The 22,094-nt window shown below is 47.8% G+C and overlaps 1 protein-coding gene across 2 annotated transcripts in view; it reads right to left on the reverse strand.

The window, feature by feature from the left end:
* Positions 1-22,094, reverse strand: part of LOC140737325 (latent-transforming growth factor beta-binding protein 1-like) — a 234,097-nt gene that overhangs the window by 9,414 nt on the left and 202,589 nt on the right. For both annotated transcript variants that reach the window (XM_073063756.1, XM_073063757.1), the window contains 4 exons: positions 21,329-21,406; positions 15,890-16,018; positions 14,740-14,883; positions 13,970-14,122 (listed from right to left, as the gene is read on the reverse strand). In XM_073063756.1, the coding sequence (XP_072919857.1) occupies positions 13,970-14,122; positions 14,740-14,883; positions 15,890-16,018; positions 21,329-21,406 (504 nt within the window). The remainder of the gene's footprint in view (positions 1-13,969; positions 14,123-14,739; positions 14,884-15,889; positions 16,019-21,328; positions 21,407-22,094) is intronic.

The raw sequence follows: 22,094 nt of genomic DNA on the forward strand, positions 1-22,094 counted from the left end.
GGGATTGGTCAAGTGCAGGCACCTTCCTCCGGGAGCAGCGAGTGAGAGGGAGAGAGGGACTGGTCAAGTGCAGGCGCCTTCCTCCGGGAGCAGCGAGTGAGAGGGAGAGAGAGAGGGACTGGTCAAGTGCAGGCACCTTCCTCCGGGAGCAGCGAGTGAGAGGGAGAGAGAGAGAGGGACTGGTCAAGTGCAGGCACCTTCCTCCGGGAGCAGCGAGTGAGAGGGAGAGAGAGAGGGACTGGTCAAGTGCAGGCACCTTCCTCCGGGAGCAGCGAGTGAGAGGGAGAGTGAGAGGGACTGGTCAAGTGCAGGCACCTTCCTCCGGGAGCAGCGAGTGAGAGGGAGAGTGAGAGGGACTGGTCAAGTGCAGGCACCTTCCTCCGGGAGCAGCGAGTAAGAGGGAGAGAGAGAGGGACTGGTCAAGTGCAGGCACCTTCCTCCGGGAGCAGCGAGTGAGAGGGACTGGTCAAGTGCAGGCACCTTCCTCCGGGAGCAGCGAGTGAGAGGGAGAGAGGGACTGGTCAAGTGCAGGCGCCTTCCTCCGGGAGCAGCGAGTGAGAGGGAGAGAGAGAGGGACTGGTCAAGTGCAGGCACCTTCCTCCGGGAGCAGCGAGTGAGAGGGAGAGAGGGACTGGTCAAGTGCAGGCGCCTTCCTCCGGGAGCAGCGAGTGAGAGGGAGAGAGAGAGGGACTGGTCAAGTGCAGGCACCTTCCTCCGGGAGCAGCGAGTGAGAGGGAGAGAGAGAGGGACTGGTCAAGTGCAGGCACCTTCCTCCGGGACCAGCGAGTGAGAGGGAGAGAGGGACTGGTCAAGTGCAGGCGCCTTCCTCCGGGAGCAGCGAGTGAGAGGGAGAGAGAGAGGGACTGGTCAAGTGCAGGAACCTTCCTCCGGGAGCAGCGATTGAGAGGGAGCGAGAGAGGGACTGGTCAAGTGCAGGCACCTTCCTCCGGGAGCAGCGAGTGAGAGGGAGAGAGAGAGGGACTGGTCAAGTGCAGGCACCTTCCTCCGGGAGCAGCGAGTGAGAGGGATTGGTCAAGTGCAGGCACCTTCCTCCGGGAGCAGCGAGTGAGAGGGAGAGAGGGACTGGTCAAGTGCAGGCGCCTTCCTCCGGGAGCAGCGAGTGAGAGGGAGAGAGAGAGGGACTGGTCAAGTGCAGGCACCTTCCTCCGGGAGCAGCGAGTGAGAGGGAGAGAGAGAGGGACTGGTCAAGTGCAGGCACCTTCCTCCGGGAGCAGCGAGTGAGAGGGAGAGTGAGAGGGACTGGCCAAGTGCAGGCACCTTCCTCCGGGAGCAGCGAGTGAGAGGGAGAGAGAGAGGGACTGGTCAAGTGCAGGCACCTTCCTCCGGGAGCAGCGAGTGAGAGGGAGAGAGAGAGGGACTGGTCAAGTGCAGGCACCTTCCTCCGGGAGCAGCGAGTGAGAGGGAGAGAGAGAGGGACTGGTCAAGTGCAGGCACCTTCCTCCAGGAGTAGCAAGGGAGAGAGAAAGGGACTGGTGAAATGCAGGCACCTTCCTCCAGGAGTAGCAAGGGAGAGAGGGACTGGTCAAGTGCAGGTACCTTCCACCGGGAGCAGCGAGTGAGAGGGAGAGAGAGAGGGACTGGTCAAGTGCAGGCACCTTCCTCCGGGAGCAGCAAGTGAGAGGGAGAGAGAGAGGGACTGGTCAAGTGCAGGCACCTTCCTCCGGGAGTAGCAAGGGAGAGAGAGAGGGTCTGGTCAAGTGCAGGTACCTTCCACCGGGAGCAGCGAGTGAGAGGGAGAGAGAGAGGGACTGGTCAAGTGCAGGCACCTTCCTCCGGGAGCAGCGAGTGAGAGGGAGAGAGAGAGGGACTGGTCAAGTGCAGGTACCTTCCACCGGGAGCAGCGAGTGAGAGGGAGCGAGAGAGGGACTGGTCAAGTGCAGGCACCTTCCTCCGGGAGCAGCGAGCGAGAGGGAGAGAGAGAGGGACTGGTCAAGTGCAGGCACCTTCCTCCGGGAGCAGCGAGTGAGAGGGAGAGAGAGAGGGACTGGTCAAGTGCAGGCACCTTCCTCCGGGAGCAGCGAGTGAGAGGGATTGGTCAAGTGCAGGCACCTTCCTCCGGGAGCAGCGAGTGAGAGGGAGAGAGGGACTGGTCAAGTGCAGGCGCCTTCCTCCGGGAGCAGCGAGTGAGAGGGAGAGAGAGAGGGACTGGTCAAGTGCAGGCACCTTCCTCCGGGAGCAGCGAGTGAGAGGGAGAGAGAGAGAGGGACTGGTCAAGTGCAGGCACCTTCCTCCGGGAGCAGCGAGTGAGAGGGAGAGAGAGAGGGACTGGTCAAGTGCAGGCACCTTCCTCCGGGAGCAGCGAGTGAGAGGGAGAGTGAGAGGGACTGGTCAAGTGCAGGCACCTTCCTCCGGGAGCAGCGAGTGAGAGGGAGAGTGAGAGGGACTGGTCAAGTGCAGGCACCTTCCTCCGGGAGCAGCGAGTAAGAGGGAGAGAGAGAGGGACTGGTCAAGTGCAGGCACCTTCCTCCGGGAGCAGCGAGTGAGAGGGACTGGTCAAGTGCAGGCACCTTCCTCCGGGAGCAGCGAGTGAGAGGGAGAGAGGGACTGGTCAAGTGCAGGCGCCTTCCTCCGGGAGCAGCGAGTGAGAGGGAGAGAGAGAGGGACTGGTCAAGTGCAGGCACCTTCCTCCGGGAGCAGCGAGTGAGAGGGAGAGAGGGACTGGTCAAGTGCAGGCGCCTTCCTCCGGGAGCAGCGAGTGAGAGGGAGAGAGAGAGGGACTGGTCAAGTGCAGGCACCTTCCTCCGGGAGCAGCGAGTGAGAGGGAGAGAGAGAGGGACTGGTCAAGTGCAGGCACCTTCCTCCAGGAGTAGCAAGGGAGAGAGAGAGGGACTGGTCAAGTGCAGGCACCTTCCTCCGGGAGCAGCGAGTGAGAGGGAGAGAGAGGGGGACTGGTCAAGTGCAGGCACCTTCCTCCAGGAGCAGCGAGTGAGAGGGAGAGAGAGAGAGGGACTGGTCAAGTGCAGGCACCTTCCTCCGGGAGCAGCGAGTGAGAGGGAGAGAGAGAGAGGGACTGGTCAAGTGCAGGCACCTTCCTCCAGGAGTAGCAAGGGAGAGAGAAAGGGACTGGTCAAGTGCAGGCACCTTCCTCCAGGAGTAGCAAGGGAGAGAGAGAGGGACTGGTCAAGTGCAGGCACCTTCCACCGGGAGTAGCGAGTGAGAGGGAGAGAGAGAGGGACTGGTCAAGTGCAGGCACCTTCCTCCGGGAGCAGCGAGTGAGAGGGAGCGAGAGAGGGACTGGTCAAGTGCAGGCACCTTCCTCCGGGAGCAGCGAGTGAGAGGGAGAGTGAGAGGGACTGGTCAAGTGCAGGCACCTTCCTCCGGGAGCAGCGAGTGAGAGGGAGAGTGAGAGGGACTGGTCAAGTGCAGGCACCTTCCTCCGGGAGCAGCGAGTGAGAGGGAGAGAGAGAGGGACTGGTCAAGTGCAGGCACCTTCCTCCGGGAGCAGCGAGTGAGAGGGAGAGAGAGGGGGACTGGTCAAGTGCAGGCACCTTCCTCCAGGAGCAGCGAGTGAGAGGGAGAGAGAGAGAGGGACTGGTCAAGTGCAGGCACCTTCCTCCGGGAGCAGCGAGTGAGAGGGAGAGAGAGAGAGGGACTGGTCAAGTGCAGGCACCTTCCTCCAGGAGTAGCAAGGGAGAGAGAAAGGGACTGGTCAAGTGCAGGCACCTTCCTCCGGGAGCAGCGAGTGAGAGGGAGAGAGAGAGGGACTGGTCAAGTGCAGGCACCTTCCTCCAGGAGTAGCAAGGGAGAGAGAGAGGGACTGGTCAAGTGCAGGCACCTTCCACCGGGAGTAGCGAGTGAGAGGGAGAGAGAGAGGGACTGGTCAAGTGCATGCACCTTCCTCCGGGAGCAGCGAGTGAGAGGGAGCGAGAGAGGGACTGGTCAAGTGCAGGCACCTTCCTCCGGGAGCAGCGAGTGAGAGGGAGAGAGAGAGGGACTGGTCAAGTGCTGGTACCTTCCACCGGGAGCAGCGAGTGAGAGGGAGAGAGAGAGGGACTGGTCAAGTGCAGGCACCTTCCTCCGGGAGCAGCGAGTGAGAGGGAGAGAGAGAGGGACTGGTCAAGTGCAGGCACCTTCCTCCGGGAGCAGCGAGTGAGAGGGAGAGAGAGAGGGACTGGTCAAGTGCAGGCACCTTCCTCCAGGAGTAGCAAGGGAGAGAGAAAGGGTCTGGTCAAGTGCAGGTACCTTACACCGGGAGCAGCGAGTGAGAGGGAGAGAGAGAGGGACTGGTCAAGTGCAGGCACCTTCCACCGGGAGCAGCGAGTGAGAGGGAGAGAGAGAGGGACTGGTCAAGTGCAGGCACCTTCCACCGGGAGTAGCAAGGGAGAGAGAGAGGGACTGGTCAAGTGCAGGTACCTTACACCGGGAGCAGCGAGTGAGAGGGAGAGAGAGAGGGACTGGTCAAGTGCAGGCACCTTCCTCCGGGAGCAGCGAGTGAGAGGGAGAGAGAGAGGGACTGGTCAAGTGCAGGCACCTTCCTCCAGGAGTAGCAAGGGAGAGAGAAAGGGTCTGGTCAAGTGCAGGTACCTTCCACCGGGAGCAGCGAGTGAGAGGGAGAGAGAGAGGGACTGGTCAAGTGCAGGCACCTTCCTCCAGGAGTAGCAAGGGAGAGAGAAAGGGTCTGGTCAAGTGCAGGTACCTTCCTCCGGGAGCAGCGAGTGAGAGGGAGAGAGAGAGAGGGACTGCTCAAGTGCAGGCGCCTTCCTCCGGGAGCAGCGAGTGAGAGGGAGAGAGAGAGGGACTGGTCAAGTGCAGGCACCTTCCTCCGGGAGCAGCGAGTGAGAGGGAGAGAGAGAGGGACTGGTCAAGTGCAGGCACCTTCCTCCGGGAGCAGCGAGTGAGAGGGAGAGAGGGACTGGTCAAGTGCAGGCGCCTTCCTCCGGGAGCAGCGAGTGAGAGGGAGAGAGAGAGGGACTGGTCAAGTGCAGGCACCTTCCTCCGGGAGCAGCGAGTGAGAGGGAGAGAGGGACTGGTCAAGTGCAGGCGCCTTCCTCCGGGAGCAGGGAGTGAGAGGGAGAGAGAGAGAGGGACTGGTCAAGTGCAGGCACCTTCCTCCGGGAGCAGCGAGTGAGAGGGAGAGAGAGAGGGACTGGTCAAGTGCAGGCACCTTCCTCCGGGAGCAGCGAGTGAGAGGGAGAGTGAGAGGGACTGGTCAAGTGCAGGCACCTTCCTCCGGGACCAGCGAGTGAGAGGGAGAGAGAGAGAGGGACTGGTCAAGTGCAGGCACCTTCCTCCGTGAGCAGCGAGGGAGAGAGGGAGAGGGACTGGTCAAGTGCAGGCACCTTCCTCCGGGAGCAGCGAGTGAGAGGGAGCGAGAGAGGGACTGGTCAAGTGCAGGCACCTTCCTCCGGGAGCAGCGAGTGAGAGGGAGAGAGAGAGGGACTGGTCAAGTGCAGGCACCTTCCTCCGGGAGTAGCGAGTGAGAGGGAGAGTGAGAGGGACTGGTCAAGTGCAGGCACCTTCCTCCGGGACCAGCGAGTGAGAGGGAGAGAGAGAGAGGGACTGGTCAAGTGCAGGCACCTTCCTCCGGGAGCAGCGAGGGAGAGAGAGAGAGGGACTGGTCAAGTGCAGGCACCTTCCTCCGGGAGCAGCGAGTGAGAGGGAGCGAGAGAGGGACTGGTCAAGTGCAGGCACCTTCCTCCGGGAGCAGCGAGTGAGAGGGAGAGAGAGAGGGACTGGTCAAGTGCAGGCACCTTCCTCCGGGAGCAGCGAGTGAGAGGGACTGGTCAAGTGCAGGCACCTTCCTCCGGGAGCAGCGAGTGAGAGGGAGAGAGAGAGGGACTGGTCAAGTGCAGGCACCTTCCTCCGGGAGCAGCGAGTGAGAGGGAGAGAGAGAGGGACTGGTCAAGTGCAGGTACCTTCCTCCGGGAGCAGCGAGTGAGAGGGAGAGAGAGAGGGACTGGTCAAGTGCAGGCACCTTCCTCCGGGAGCAGCGAGTGAGAGGGAGAGAGAGAGGGACTGGTCAAGTGCAGGTACCTTCCTCCGGGAGCAGCGAGTGAGAGGGAGAGAGAGAGGGACTGGTCAAGTGCAGGCACCTTCCTCCGGGAGCAGCGAGTGAGAGGGAGAGAGAGAGGGACTGGTCAAGTGCAGGTACCTTCCTCCGGGAGCAGCGAGTGAGAGGGAGAGAGAGAGGGACTGGTCAAGTGCAGGTACCTTCCTCCGGGAGCAGCGAGTGAGAGGGAGAGACTGGTTACATGCAGGTACACGGCACAGAACATGAGAAGGCCTTGGTGGGCAGAATTAAGGAAAACCCCAAGGCATTCTACAAGTATGTGAAGAGCAAGAGGATCAGACATGAGAGAATAGGACCAATCAAGTGTGACAGTGGGAAAGTGTGTATGGAACCGGAGGAAATAACAGAGGTACTTAATGAATACTTCACTTCAGTATTCACTATAGAAAAGGATCTTAGTGATTGTAGTGATGACTTGCAGTAGACTGAACAGCTTGAGCATGTAGATATTAAGAAAGAGGATGTGCTGGAGCTTTTGGAAAACATCCAGTTGAGTAAGTCACCGGGACCGGATGAGATGTACCCCAGGCTACTGTGGGAGGTGAGGGAGGTGATTGCTGAGCCTCTGGCAATGATCTTGGCATCATCAACAAGGATAGGAGAGGTTCTGGAGGATTGGAGGGTTGCAGATATTGTTCCTTTTTTCAAGAAAGGGAGTAGAGATAGCCCAGGAAATTATAGACCAGTGAGTCTTACCTTAGTGGTTGGTAAATTGATGGAGAAGATCCTGAGAGGCAGGATTTATGGACATTTGGAGAGGTATAATATGATTAGGAGTAGTCAGCATGGCTTTGTCAAGGGGAGGTTGTGCCTTATGAGCCTGATTGAATTTTTTGAGGATGTGACTAAACACATTGATGAAGGAAGAGCAGTAGATGTAATGTATATGGATTTCAGCAAGGCATTTGATAAGGTACCCCATGTAAGGCTTATTGAGAAAGTAAGGAGGCATGGGATCCAAGGGGACATTGCTTTGTGGATCCAGAACTGGCTTGCCCACAGAAGGCAAAGAGTGGTTGTAGACGGGTCATATTCTGCATGGAGTTCGTTGACAAGTGGTGTGCCTCAGGGATCTGTTCTGGGACCCTTACTCTTCGTGATTTTTATAAATGACATGGATGAGGAAGTGGAGGGATGGATTAGTAAGTTTGCTGATGACACAAAGGCTGGAGGTGTTGTCGATAGTATGGAGGGCTGTCAGAGGTTGCAGCGGGACATTGATAGGATGCAAAACTGGACTGAGGGGGTTCTGGTGACATCATCATTGAGAATGGCAGCTTAAGTCATTAGCTCCTCTGGAAAAAAGCATATTTTGCCCCGTTAACCCATCAAATATAGTATTTTTCGAAAGTATTTGAACTGGTAAGAGGGGCAAGAATGGGGAAAAAGAATGGAAATAAAAAAGCGACACTGCGGAGCCTGTGGACAAGAGGAGTGCAGCGAGCAGCTCTCCTACCCGACCGCGTGCTAGCGAGGCTGACGCTGGGTCTCGTTCAGGCGAAGCGGCAAATATGATCGAAATTTTGAAAGAGATAAGTGAGTTCCAGAAAGAAATAAAGCAGCAGCTACATGATATTAAGTCAGAGCTCGCTAACGTCAATCAAAAAATAGCGGTAGCAGAGACGCGAATTGAGAAGGTGGAAGATCGCGTGCAAAATGTGGAACGGATACTAAGTAAGATGATAAACATATTAAATCAACAAGAAGGTAAACTGCTTGACCTGGAGGGAAGATCACGGTGGAAAAATATCAGGATATACAACGTTCCCGAAGGAGCAGAGGGTTTGTCTATGATGGAGTTTGTCGGAAAGTTGCTGTGGGACACGCTGGAGCTTCCCTCGACTATGGAGCTGGAAATTGAGAGGGCACATTGCGCGATCGTCCCGAAGCCTACCCGAGGCAGAGCAGATAAGCCACGCTCAATAATAATTAAATTCCTTCGATATAGTACCAAGGCAGAGATTCTACGAAGGGCCTGGGGTAAGAAGAGGGTGTTTTTAGATGATAAATTAATATATTTCGACCAAGATTACCCCCCCCCCCCCCACGGTCCTGCAGAAACGTAAAGAATACTCTGAAGTAAAACGAAATACTAAAGCAAGAAAGGATTAGATTTCAAACTCCGTACCCTGCTAAACTTCGAGTGTTTTATCAAGATGGGATCCAACTGTATCAGACAGTGGAAGAGGCGACTCCAGACATGAAGGCCAGAGGGTTGCCCGTCAGCGGGATCAAAACGAGGGAAAGCCTGGCTGAGGAATTATCCCACTCTGCTTGGGAAATAGTGCGAGAATCGAGAAGGCAGGAGATGGGAGGAGGCCAAGAGAAATATATCAGGAAGAGACTGGGAGTTTTCCAAAGACAGCCCTCACCCCTCCAGAAGAGCCATAAGGTTTGGCTAACTTTAAAAATGTTGAGAAGCTAAATGGAAGCAAAAGTAGACAGTGATGTACCTATCTTGAGAAATACTTATTATAATGTGGATTTTATATTACTCAGTTATTCTTCTTTATTCACTCATTTACTCCTTTTTCCCTACCAAAATGAGAATATATATATATGTGTGTGCATATATGTGTATGTATATATGTATGTGTGTGTGTATATATATATATATATATATATGTGTGTGTGTGTGTGTGTGTGTGTGTGATCGCACATAGGAGTACACAGGGAAATCTTTTCTGTGTAATGGATTTGTTCACTAACTTTTATGAATACTGCAATGGGGGTCCTCTACTCACAAGTAGGAGGGGTTATCCCCTACTGCTAGACATTTCCTCTAGCTCAACCCAGGATCATCTACCAGAGACCTCAGCCTTGGAATCACACCTTCGTTGCCTTTTTTGTTATTAATTGTGTTTCTTGGTTCTTATTTGTTCAGGGAGTAGATCAATTAAGTTTTATCCTGCTAATTTCAATGATACATTGACAGATAAATACAGATGGCTAAGGACAAAGTAAAATTCATTTCTTTTAATGTCAATGGGCTATTAAATCCAATCAAACGTAAGAGAATTTTATTTACAGGAAACTCATTTAAGTGATAATGAGCATAGAAACTAAAGAGAATGGGCTTCACTAATTTGTTTTTCTCCTCATATAAATCAAGAGATAGGAGAGGAGTTGCTATTCTTATCTCAAGTAAGCTAAATTTTGAAAAAGTATTCAAAAGGGGAGATAAAGAGGGCAGATATATTCTAGTAAGGGGGAATATAGATGGAAATTCAGTTACTCTATTGAATATATATGCACCCCTGGGAAATGATATTGGTTTCTCTCAGAAAATTACTGATATTATGGTAGCGGAAACAGAAGGTCTCCTGATATGTGGGGAGACTTAAATTTACAATTACAACCAAAGCTAGATTCTTCCAATAGAAAAACCTATGAAATAAAATCCTTTTATAAGAAAGCTAATAAACTTTTTGAAGATGTTAGTTTAATTGATATATGGAGGGTCGTTTTTCCCGACAGAAGGGATTGTACTCATTATTCTGCTCCCCATTCTGTATATACAAGAATAGACTATTTCATAACATTTGGAAAAGACAAAGACAAAACAAACACCTGTGGAATTGGGACAATAGATATAAGTGACCATGCACCTATATATTTATCTGTTGATTTTGACCTACAACCAAAGAATACTATTTGGAAACTAAATTCAAGTCTACTCAATGATCTGTACTTGAAGGAACAAATTAAAAAAGAAATTGGTCTTTACTTAGAATTTATTAATAATGGAGAGGTTTCAGCTCCCATTTTATGGGATACTCTGAAGGTGGTCTTAAGAGGGAAAATTATAGCGATATTTTCATATAAGAAAAAAATAAGGAATAAAACATTAGAGGAATTACAAAATAGATTGAAGGAACTAGAGAAAAAACACAAATTGAATTTGGCACAGGATACATTAGGGGAAATTAAAAAAATTAGGAACGAAATTAATAGTTTAGCTATGCAAGAAATCAAGAAAAATTTAATGTTTCTGAAACAGAGACATTATGAAAGTGGATCTCAGGAAGGAAGCGATAATCTCAGCTATACCAAAAGAATGCAAAGATAAAATGGAATGTGGGTCATTTAGACCAATATCCATTCTTAATGTAGATTATAGATTATTTACCTCCATCATGGCCAAACGATTAGAGGAGTTTCTACCCATACTGATACGTAACGATCAGACAGGTTTTATACGACAATGCCAGACACAAGACAATATTCGAAGGACACTTCACATTATGGATCATATACAAAAAAATAAAATTGAAGCAACAGTGATAAGCGTGGATGCTGAAAAGGCATTTGATTCGGTTAATTGGGATTTTCTTTACAGAGTTTTACATAGATTTGGTTTCCAAGACACAATTATTAAAACTATATGGGCACTATATGACAACCCTACTGCTAAGATTAAAATCAGTGGATATCTATCAAATAGTCTTACCCTAGAAAGGGGCACGAGACAGGGTTGTGCATGGTCACCGCTACTCTTCGCATTATATCTGGAACCATTAGCTCAATACATCAGACAAAATGAAGATATCAGGGGAATTACTATTAAAGGGACAGAGCATAAATTGGCTTGTTACGCGGATGACATTTTGATTTATCTACGGCAACCAACATACTCTTTACCTAAATTGATGCAATCCTTTGAACAATATGGTCAATTATCAGGATACAAGATCAACATAGATAAAACCCAATTACTTTCATATAACTATAGCCCACCAAGAGAAATTGAGAGTAAATATCCCTGGGCATGGCAAACAGAGTCTTTCAAATATTTGGGCATCATTTTGCCAAAAGATCTGGCAAAATTATCAGAATGTAATTATCAGCCTTTATATAAAAAAATTAAGGAAGATGTGGCAAGATGGAATCTGATTCTTTTTTTCAGTCTCAGTTCAAGGATTGAGTCTATTACAATGAATATACTGCCCAGACTGTTATATCTCTTTCAGACCCTGCCAATAGAGATTAATCAAAATCAATTCAATGAATGGAACAAGATGTTATCAAGGTATATTTGGCAGAGTAAAAGGCCTGGAGTTCATCTCAAAACTCTGCAATTAGCAAAGGAAAAGGGGGGATGGGGCTTGCCTTCTCTTAGAGATTATTATTGTGCAGCACAGTTGAGAGCTGTGATATGTTGGTGCAACCCATCACATGACGCTCAATGGAAAAACATTGAGGAGCAGGTACTTCCCATCCCCATACAAGCAATTTTGGCCTGCAAAGGTACACAAATACTATTGATAACCCATGGGTGAAATTGACTCTTAAAATATGGAAAACTACTATAAAATAATATAATCTAGAGGGAGATATAGTTTTTTCCTTTTGCTTGTTTTTTCTTTCCACTCTTTTCTATAAGTGTATACCTCAGATAAATACTATGTAGAGATTTGTGACATATGATTATATGATATATATGTACAATGTCTGAAATACATCTTATGGAAATGTTTGTTTGATCATGAACTTCGATTAAAAAAAAATAAATTACGAAACTGGACTGAGAAGTGGCAGATGGAGTTCAACCCAGATAAGTGTGAAGTGGTTCACTTTGGTAGATCAAATATGATGGCAGAATATAGTATTAATGGTAAGACTCTTGGCAGTGTGGAGGATCAGAGGGATCTTGGGGTCCGAGTCCATAGGACGCTCAAAGCAGCTGCGTAGGTTGACTCTGTGGTTAAGAAGGTGTATGGTGTATTGGTCTTCATCAATGGTGGAAATGAATTTAGGAGCCGAGAGGTCTGACCCCACTTGGAGTACCGTGCTCAGTTCTGGTCACCTCACTACAGGAAGGATATGGAAGCCATAGAAAGGGTGTAGAAGAGATTTACAAGGATGTTGCCTGGATTGGGGAGCATGCCTTATGAGAATAGGTTGAGTGAACTTGGCCTTTTCTCCTTGGAGCGAAGGAGGATGGGAGGTGACCTGGAAGAGGTGCATAAGATAATGAGAAGCATTAATCGTGTGGATAGTCAGAGGCTTTTTCCCAGGGCTGAAATGGTTGCCACAAGAGGACACAGGTTTAAGGTGCTGGGGAGTAGGTACAGAGGGGATGTCAGGGGTAAGTTTTTTTACTCAAGAGAGTGGTGAGTGTGTGGAATGGGCTACCGGCAATGGTCTTTTAAGAGGCTTTTAGATAGGTACATGGAGCTTAGAGGGCTATATGTAAGCCTAGTAATTTCTGAGGTAGGGCATTGAGGAATGCAGTAGAACAGAGTGATCTAGAAATAATGGTGCATAGTTCCCTGAAGGTGGAATCTCATGTGGATAGGGTGGTGAAGAAAGCTTTTGGTATGCTGGCCTTTATAAATCAGAGCATTGAGTATAGGAGTTGGGATGTAATGTTAAAATTGTACAAGGCATTGGTAAGGCCAAATTTGGAGTATTGTGTACAGTTCTGGTCACCAAATTATAGGAAAGATGTCAACAAATTAGAGAGAGTATAGAGGAGATTTACTAGAATGTTACCTGGGTTTCAGCACCTAAGTTACAGAGAAAGGTTGAACAAGTTAGGTCTTTATTCTTTGGAGAGTAGAAGGTAGAGGGGGGACTTGATAGAGGTATTTAAAATTATGAGGGGGATGGATAGAGTTGACATGGATAGGCTTTTTCCATTGAGAGTAGGGGAGATTCAAACAAGAGGACATGAGTTGAGAGTTAAGGGGCAAAAGTTTAGGGGTAACATGAGGGGGAACTTTTTTACTCAGAGAGTGGAAGCTGCGTGGAACAAGCTTCCAGTAGAAGTGGTAGAGGCAGGTTCGATTTTGTCATTAAAAAAAAAAATTGGATAGGTATATGGACAGGAAAGGAATGGAGGGTTATGGGCTGAGTGCAGGTAGGTGGGACTAGGTGAGAGTAAGTGTTTGGCACAGACTAGAAGGGCCGAGATGGCATGTTTCCGTGCTGTAATTGTTATATGGTTATATGTTATATGTTCGGCACAGCTTTGTGGGCTGAAGGGCCTGTATTGTGCTGTAGATTTTCTATGTTTCTAACACCCGCCTGCCTTCTGTTTCCATCCTCGTTGATTTCAATCTTCCTCAATGCTTTAGTCAGTGAGGTGAGCGAGAATTGAGTTGATCATGGGCTTGCATCCCATCTCCAGGCTTCATGGCCTCCAGGCCACACGAAACCTTACTGAACTCTTTTGGAGACAGCAAGGCACCAGTTTGCTCAATCGGCCCAAAGATGCACCAGCAAAATGTAGATCACAGGCTCCAACAGTAGGAGAACAGAAAGAAAAAGAGGACGGAAATGAAGTGAAATCAGTAGTTTTGTGAACCAAGGATGTCACGCTTCATCGCGTTGTTTGCTAGTGCCAGCTTCTTCCTATTCAAGTATCTGTACTTTATCTATCTTTACAACCTCCTCTGGCAGCTCATCTATATACCCACCCTCCTCTACGTTGAAAGCTTACCCGTCAGGCTTATCCCATCTCAACCTGTTGAGGCAGGATTTCTCCTGAAGAAATCACTGCTAACTCCCCCGATCAGTCTCTGCCTTTCCAAGTGAGTAGAACTCCTGACCTTTGATATTCTTCCAATTAATTCCTCAGCTTTGATGTAAGACTCACTGCCTGTAAGAGAACAACATTCAGTCTTCTGGTATGTTTCCCAAAGCCAACGTAGCTGCAAAAATCCCCAGCACAGCCAAAGCAATCTCTTGCTTTCCAAAATAGATTTAATCAGGGCCTAGGGATCCATCTATCTGAACTGTGACAATATCTTTAACATTTCCTACTCCCTTTACACAAACACTTCTCAGAAAGCCCAGCACTACAAATGTTTTCTAAAGTATTGCTTCCTGTGGATATGGTAGTGTTGGAGTCAGTTTAGTGGTTGGTCAGGAACTGGAGATTGGTGGAGGTGAGAGGGTGATGTTACCTGTAATTCTGATGACGGTGGTAGTTACCTGTATTTCTAGTTGGGCACAGGGCACAGTCCATTCCCCATGCTTCACCATACTGACAGCAACATTCTGTGTAGGTTGTAAGTCGCTCCAGAAAAGGCCGTTTACACAGGTAGTTGCGGCCTACCTCCTGCCAACAGAGAGCCATGTGGACATCTGTGAGGGGAGAGGAGTAGAGAGAGTGAGATAGGGGAAGGGAAGAGTAGTACAGGAGAAGGGAAGGAGAGTGGGACGAGAGGAGAGATGGTGGAAATGCAGAGTTAAAAAGTGACAAAACCATGTTTGTTATCCGCTGTGACACCAGCTCATAGACCTTAGTCCAGGATCAGACACCACCAGATGCTAAGGTGAATTCAAGGAACTCGAAACTTCATCCATAACCTGACTGAATCACTTTGCAACAGGAAATATGCCGTGCGGTCTGTCAGATTGAATCTTACAAACTAATGCTACAGGAGGAGACTTTCCAGCCATTCTGAGATTACGGTACCAAAAATAGAGCATAATTTCCCAAATCTCTGTTTGTGGGCTTTGAACCTACAGCATTGCAAAAGCTCATTCTGGTACCTTGAGAGGATCTCTGCCTCCAGGATTCCAGGGCTGGGATAGGAACTGGCCCAGGGCCACATTGTGGGCTGGTCAAGGGCCAGGACAGGAACCATACAAGAGCCGGTTCGGGGATTGGACAAGGGCTGCTTTGGGGACTGGACTAGGGCCGGGACGGGGACCGTACAAGAGAATTCTGTTGCCCTGGAAAATGCTCTGCCACTTACCAAACTGCTCGGTATCGTTGGAGGTGCACCTGCGAAGAGTGACATCAAGGATGAGGGGAGGCTGACATGAACAGTAATAGGAGCCCACTGTGTTCACACATTCTCCATTGTCACAAACATCTGCGTCCTCACACTCGTTGTTATCTGACAAGACAGGACAGATTAAGTTTAAAGCCAATAATCCTGATTTCTGACCCCAGTGTGGGTAAGCAGGAGGAGCTGCAGAGTTTGTGCCCAAACCACCTATGAGCAGGCCATTCGGCCCTGGGGCCCTGTGTTTACCACCTTGGCTAATTCTCAGCTTGAACTTCATTTTCCTGCCCAATACCCATATTTCTAGATTGTCTTGGTGTCTAAAGTTTCGGTTCATCCCAGCTTTGAGTATGCACAAGAACTGAGCACGTACTGCCTCTGGGACAGAAGGGGAAAACCTGCTGAGTGACAATAAGTTCCCTACAGTTCAGTGAACAAAAAAATCATTCTGAATTTGTGACACACTAATTCTGGCCTGGGCAAACATATCCCCATCCCTCATTCTGAATTTGTGACACTCTAATTCTGGACTGGTGAACATCCCTCCAACCCTCTCAGTATTTCAAAATGAATTTCTCATTCGCTGAAATTCAACAAAATATGGCTCCATTCTGTTCAATTTCTGCTCAAAGGGTATCTCCATCATTTCAGGAGATGTTTGATGCAATATCAAATCAGTCAGCAGCTCCATTCAAGTGCATTGTAGCCTGATATGGAAAGACCAATATCCAAGAATGGAAAAGCCTACAAGAAGTAATGGATACAGACCAGTCCATCACAGGTAATGCCCTTCCCACCGCTGAGTGCATCTACAAGGATCTGCCACTAGAAAGCAGCATCCATTATCAAGGATCCCCACCATCCAGGTCATGAACTTGAGTCAGATTCACTTCGCAGATCCTTGTCCGTTTGTCTTCCCCAGTTTGCCCCCATATTTCCAGTCTTTTCCCAATTTCAAAATGTCAGCCTCATCTCTCACTCCATTCCTCCATCTCTTTCTCTCTGATCTTCTGTGTCTTGCTGTGTCCCATACTTCACTCAAACACCATTCTGAATGTTTGACATTGTTTCTTCCAGCTCCCTCTCCCACCCATTCCCTACATCCACTGACACTCACCAATGCACTCCAGGAGGGTGGAGTGATAATAATATCCAAATGGACAATAACAGGAGTATCCCGGAACCGTGTTGACACACACGCCATTCTTGCAAACTTCCGACCCAAAGAGCGTACACTCGTCGGCATCTGTGACCCAGAGAATCAAATTAAGCTCTTATCCAAAGATTTAAGGTTTGGATAATTTAAGTGCTGGGCCAGATTGAAAACGCCAGGGTGTTGGCACTGTTACGCGAGGTTTATTCGTCTCTGCGCTGAACTGAGGCTGTGGCCTGAAACTAACGGGCTTCTGACCAGCTGCGGTAATGACTGGCTTTGTGGCTGTTGACTCAATTTTGTGAACTTCAGTTTTATTTCTATTGTTTGCATTATTTGTTTTTTTTTTCTTTGGACGTTGGGTGTCTGATGGTCTTCTTTTGCTTTAATGGGTTCTATTGTGTTTCTTTGTTTTGTGGCTGGCTGCCTGCTAGAAGATGAATCTCAAGGTTGTCTACGTAGTTTGATCATCAATGAACTTTGAACTTTGAAGAACCTGAGTTACTGTTCAGCCAGGGGGAGGGAACATTCCCTTGTGTACTGTACTGAGTAATAGTATTAATTACTGTACTGAGTTAGGTATTAATATTGAAGTAGTAAAATGGATTCAACAGTGGCTGGATGGGAGATGCCAGAGAGTAGTGGTGGATAACTGTTTGTCAGGTTGGAGGCCGGTGACTAGTGGTGTGCCTCAGGGATCTGTATTGGGTCCAATGTTGTTTGTCATATACGTTAATGATCTGGATGATGGGGTGGTAAATTGGATTAGTAAGTATGCAGATGATGCTAAGGTAGGTGGCATTGTGGATAATGAAGTAGGTTTTCAAACTTTGCAGAGACATTTAGGCCAGTTAGAAGAGTGGGCTGAACAATGGCAGATGGAGTCTAATGCTGATAAGTATGAGGTGCTACATTTTGGTAGGAATAATCAAAATAGGACATACATGGTAAATGGTAGGGCATTGAAGAATGCAGTAGAATAGAGTGATCTAGGAATAATGGTGCATAGTTCCCTGAAGATGGAATCTCATGTGGATAGGGTGGTGAAGAAAGCTTTTGGTATGCTGGCCTTTATAAATCAGAGCATTGAGTATAGGAGTTGGGATGTAATGTTAAAATTGTACAAGGCATTGGTGAGGCCAAATTTGGAGTATTGTGTACAGTTCTGGTCACCAAATTATAGGAAAGATGTCAACAAAATAGAGAGAGTACAGAGAAGATTTACTAGAATGTTACCTGGGTTTCAGCACCTAAGTTACAGGGAAAGGCTGAACAAGTTAGGTCTTTATTCTTTGGAGCGTAGAAAGTTGACCTTCTGGGACCGCAGCTGTTTACAATATACATTAATGATTTAGATGAAGGGATTAAAAGTAACACTAGCAAATTTGCCGATGACACAAAGCTGGGTGGCAGTGTGAAATGTCAGGAGGATGTTATGAGAATGCAGGGTGACTTGGACAGGTTGGGTGAGTGGGCAAATGTATGGCAGATGCAGTTTAATGTGTTTAAATGTAAGGTTATCCACTTTGGTGGCAAGAACAGGAAGGCAGATTACTATCTAAATAGAGTCAAGTTAGAAAAAGAGGAAGTACAGCGAGATCTAGGTGTTCTTGTAAATCAGTCAATGAAAGCAAGCATGCAGGTACAGCAGGCAGTGAAGAAAGCTAATGGCATGCTGGCCTTTATAACAAGAGGAATTGAGTATAGGAGTAAAGAGGTCCTTCTGCAGCTGTACAGGGCCCTGGTGAGACCCCACCTGGAGTATTTTGTGCAGTTTTGGTCTCCAAATTTGAGGAAGGACATTCTTGCTATTGAGGGAGTGCAGCGTAGGTTCAGAAGGTTAATTCCCGGAATGGTGGGACTGTCATATGTTGAAAGATTGGAGCGACTGGAATACACTAGAATTTAGAAGGATGAGAGGGGATCTGATTGAAACATATAAGATTATTAAGGGATTGGACACGCTGGAGGCAGGAAGCATGTTCCCACTGATGGGTGAGTCCAGAACTAGAGGCCACAGTTTAAGAATAAGGGGTAGGCCATTTAGAACAGAGATGCAGAAAAACTTTTTCACCCAGAGAGTGGTGGATATGTGGAATGCTCTGCCCCAGAAGGCAGTGGAGGCCAAGTCTCTGGATGCATTCAAGAGAGAGTTAGATAGAGCTCTTATAGATAGTGGGGTCAAGGGATATGGGGAGAGGGCAGGAACGGGGTACTGATTGTGTATGATCAGCTATGATCACAGTGAATGGCGGTGCTGCCTAGAAGGGCCGAATGGCCTACTCCTGCACCTACTGTCTATTGTTGAGGGGGGACTTGATAGAGGTATTTATAATTATGAGGGGGATAGATAGAGTTGAAGTGGATAGGCTTTTTCCATTGAGAGTAGGGGAGATTCAAACAAGAGGACATGAGTTGAGAGTTAGGGAGCAAAAGTTTAAGGGTAACACGAGGGGGAATTTCTTTACTCAGAGAGTGGTAGCTGTGCGGAACAAGCCTGCAGTAGAAGTAGTAGAGGCAGGTTTGGTATGGTCACTTAAAGTAAAATTGGATAGGTATATGGACAGGAAAGGAATGGAGGATTATGGGCTGAGTGCGGGTCAGTGGGACTAGGTGAGAGTAAGCATTCGGCACGGACTAGAAGGGCTGAGATGGCCTGTTTCCATGCTGTAATTGTTATATGGTTATATAGTTTATTCAGGGTAAGGGCCAGAGTTACTATTCAGCCAGGGTAAGGAACATTCTTTGGTGTCCTGTACTGAGTAATAGGTGAATAGGGACTTCTGGTAAGATGGTAGCACATTTGGATGCAGCAGCCTCGCGGGGGCCAACCTAAGGTTGTTTTCTTTGTTAAATGTGTTTTTTATGATTACAAAACAATACTGGCTCCAAGAAGTTTGGGTACTAAAGGTCCATGCCATCAGTGAGCTGCTCGTTGATCGGAGTAGCGGGCTGGGACGTCGAAGGAGCTGGCCGGCATGTTGGAGGAGCCAGACTGGGTTCGGAGGGGCTGTATTGGACACATCAGAGTTGGTGTGCAAAGGCGGCCTGCAGTGTAGACACAGTGATTGTCTTGGATGTTTCTCTTGCGTTTGCAAGACCATGTTGGACATTGATAATGTAAGATACTGCAGGCTTGTTTCCCTTGTTTGGTGAATGATAGACGGTGTGGGAGCTGCGTAGCCTCAGTTGTAGCGAGGACTAGGCCTCAAGCTTGAGGCTTGCACACTGCGGCAGTCTGGGAGAGGAGACGCCAGAGGTGGTACAACGTGGCGCCTACGCTCGGTTAGGGATGCCCTCTCCTGTCAGTGTTCGATCGGGGCAATGGCAGGCTGGACTGCCGGGAACTGTACACCCTATCCTCGTTATATGCGTCTTCAGACAATGTGGATTCACAGTTATGCGTCAAACCTATTTCTACCAACTTCTCCTTATATGCGTCCAAAACTCACAGTTATGGGAGGCTGTTGGGACAAGAAGCACCGCTTTCCCGCCAATACAAGTCATGTGCATGCCTCACATTCTCACTCCCGCCAGTCTCGCATTGGTTTTAGCAAGATGTAGATAAGCGATCTTGCACTCTTAAACTTTTGTTGTTATTACCTACTGATTTTGTGCTTGAAATATTTAACTATGCCTCCTAAGTGTCCAATGTCAAGTCCTGGGCCATCAGCCAAGTGGCAGAGAACTGCTTTACCACTTGAAAAATAGTTGGAAATTATAAACAGGGCCGCGTCAGGTGAAGGGAACACAGCTCTGGGATGCTACTTCAGCCTGGGTGAGTCCACGATCAGAAACATGAAGAAAAATGCTAAGAAAATAAAAAGTGCAGTGACCGATTCATCACAAGTTTCTTCAAAGATTGTTACCAAAGTGCGTAACCCGATTATGACAAAAATGGAGAAGATATTGAGTTTGTACATTGAGCATGAAACAAAGAAATAAAACAACATTCAGTTCTGATCATCTTTGTGTGAAAACTTTGGAAATTTAAGGTCACCTTTGTTCAGAGGCTAATGAGGAAGTGTCAAGTGATATTGTTAGCTTTAGTGCAAGTAGGGGATGGTTTTCTAAGTTCGTTAATCATTTACAGGATTCACAACTTAGCTGTGCGTGGTGAGCAGGCTAGTGCTGACCACGAAGCTGCAGAACGCGACCCTTTGCAGTTGTGGGCTATGATAGCTGAGTTAGGCATCACACCAAAGCAGGTGTTTAATGCAGACGAGACCGGGCATTTTTGGAAATGTATGCCGAAACGCACTTACATAAGTAAGTATGAAAAGACTTTCTATGATTTATTATGTTGAATATTACCTTAAATTGATGAAATATAATATGAATGTTGTCTTGTGGTATTTTGTGTCATATTGATATAAAATGTGAATAAATTACAGATAAAACATATTTAGGAAGCCCTCCAGAAGGCATCCCTATTTTCTCCATTTAAATAATTATTCACATTATGCATTTCCATACTATGCGTTGACTGTGAGGAACGTATCCCCTGCATATAACGAGGATAGGGTGTACCATCAATTTGTGGGACATGTCACTCAGGGTCTTGGGCTATATAAGTGTTTTTTTTTTGCATGACTATAGTTTTTTTTTTGCTCGCTAATTTGAGTGTGTTGTGTATGTTTTGCACCTTGTCTGGTTGACTGATAATTAAACTTGATTTGATTTTATTCAGGTAAAGAGTCTGAGTTACTGTTCAGCCTGGGTAAGGAACATTTTTCTGTGTACTGTACTGAGTATTAGTTTATTCAGGGAAAGAGTTTCCCCCTGTGAACATACACACCACACTTGGGACTTTGGTGATTATGGACTAGCAGATTTCTGTACAGTTATATAATTAATACTACAACACACTTACAACTTACTTATTTAAACAAATCTTTCAGTATTGTTCCTGTGAATCAAATGATTTGAAATGGAGTGCATGAAGCAAAGCCCTGATAGATCAAAAGCCAAATGTGAGAACCAGGGCCCCAGCGACGGACGGGGAAGGTGACAATCATCACCTGGTGAGCCCGATGCTGAGCCATGAGGATTTTGGTGTAGTTCTATTTCAGATTTTCCTATCTCTCTTTCCAATCCCCGGAGATGCGCGTGGTGCTGTCATCACCAAGTGTAGACAATGAGAGGGAGGCTTGGGCTCTCTCTGTGGATGTGTCTGGAGGGTGAAATCAAAGTTGCTCTCAATATTCCAGTCAATGCAAAAGTGCATCTCACACTGGCAGTGGGCACAGCACCACTGCGCAGGCAGCAAGAGCAGGGGCTACACTGAGTGATGGATGAGAAACTCCTGCAGGTGATGAAAGTCAGAGCAGTTCAGCTTCCAAGAAGTTCAAAAAGATCCTTACCTACTCTCTCAGTCTCAAAGACCACTGGCAGTTTACTCACCCGTGTAACTCCTTTCAAATGTTGGGTGTGGAACGGAAATAAACCCTCGCCCTTGAGGGCACAGAGACCGATATTCATCTGGAACAGAATCAATTCACGGATAAAGTTAATTAATTCAGGCCCCTGCATTCGAATGGCCTCTCTCTCCCTCCATGCTGTCAGAGTCCTGGGTCTTGGGCAAGGTTTAGTCAATGCGCTTTGAAGATTGGACACTGTAGGCCACTTTACCATGTGATCTGCTTTCTGATCCTTTTTTTGTTGCTATTTTGTGCGATTTTGATTGGGGCAGTCTGCAGATAATGAATAACACTGTGCTAGATTGAACTAGAACTGAGCTGAACGGAATATGCCTGGACTCTTTCAATTTTGTGTTTTTCCCTCGATGAAGGGTCTCGACCCAAAATGTTAACTTTTTACACTTTTCCATAGAGGTTGCTTGACCTGCTGAGTTCCTCCAACATTTTGTGTGTCCCCATAATTGAAATATTCTCACAACCAATTATCTCACTTTAAGGACTCTTTATCTCAATATTTCAGTTCTTGCCATTTATTGCTATTTATTTATATTTGCATTTGCACAGTTTGTTGTCTTCTGCACTCTGGTTGATCTTTCATTGATCCTGTTATAGTTACTATTCTGTATATTGCTGAAAATGAATCTCAGGTTTGTACTACGATGACATATATGTATTTTGATAATAAAACTTATTTTGAATTTTGTTCTCTAGGATGAAGGAATCAGTGACAAGGCCAGATTTATTGCCTA

The sequence above is a fragment of the Hemitrygon akajei genome, chromosome 12 (assembly GCF_048418815.1).
Source record: "Hemitrygon akajei chromosome 12, sHemAka1.3, whole genome shotgun sequence".
NCBI lineage: Eukaryota > Metazoa > Chordata > Chondrichthyes > Myliobatiformes > Dasyatidae > Hemitrygon > Hemitrygon akajei.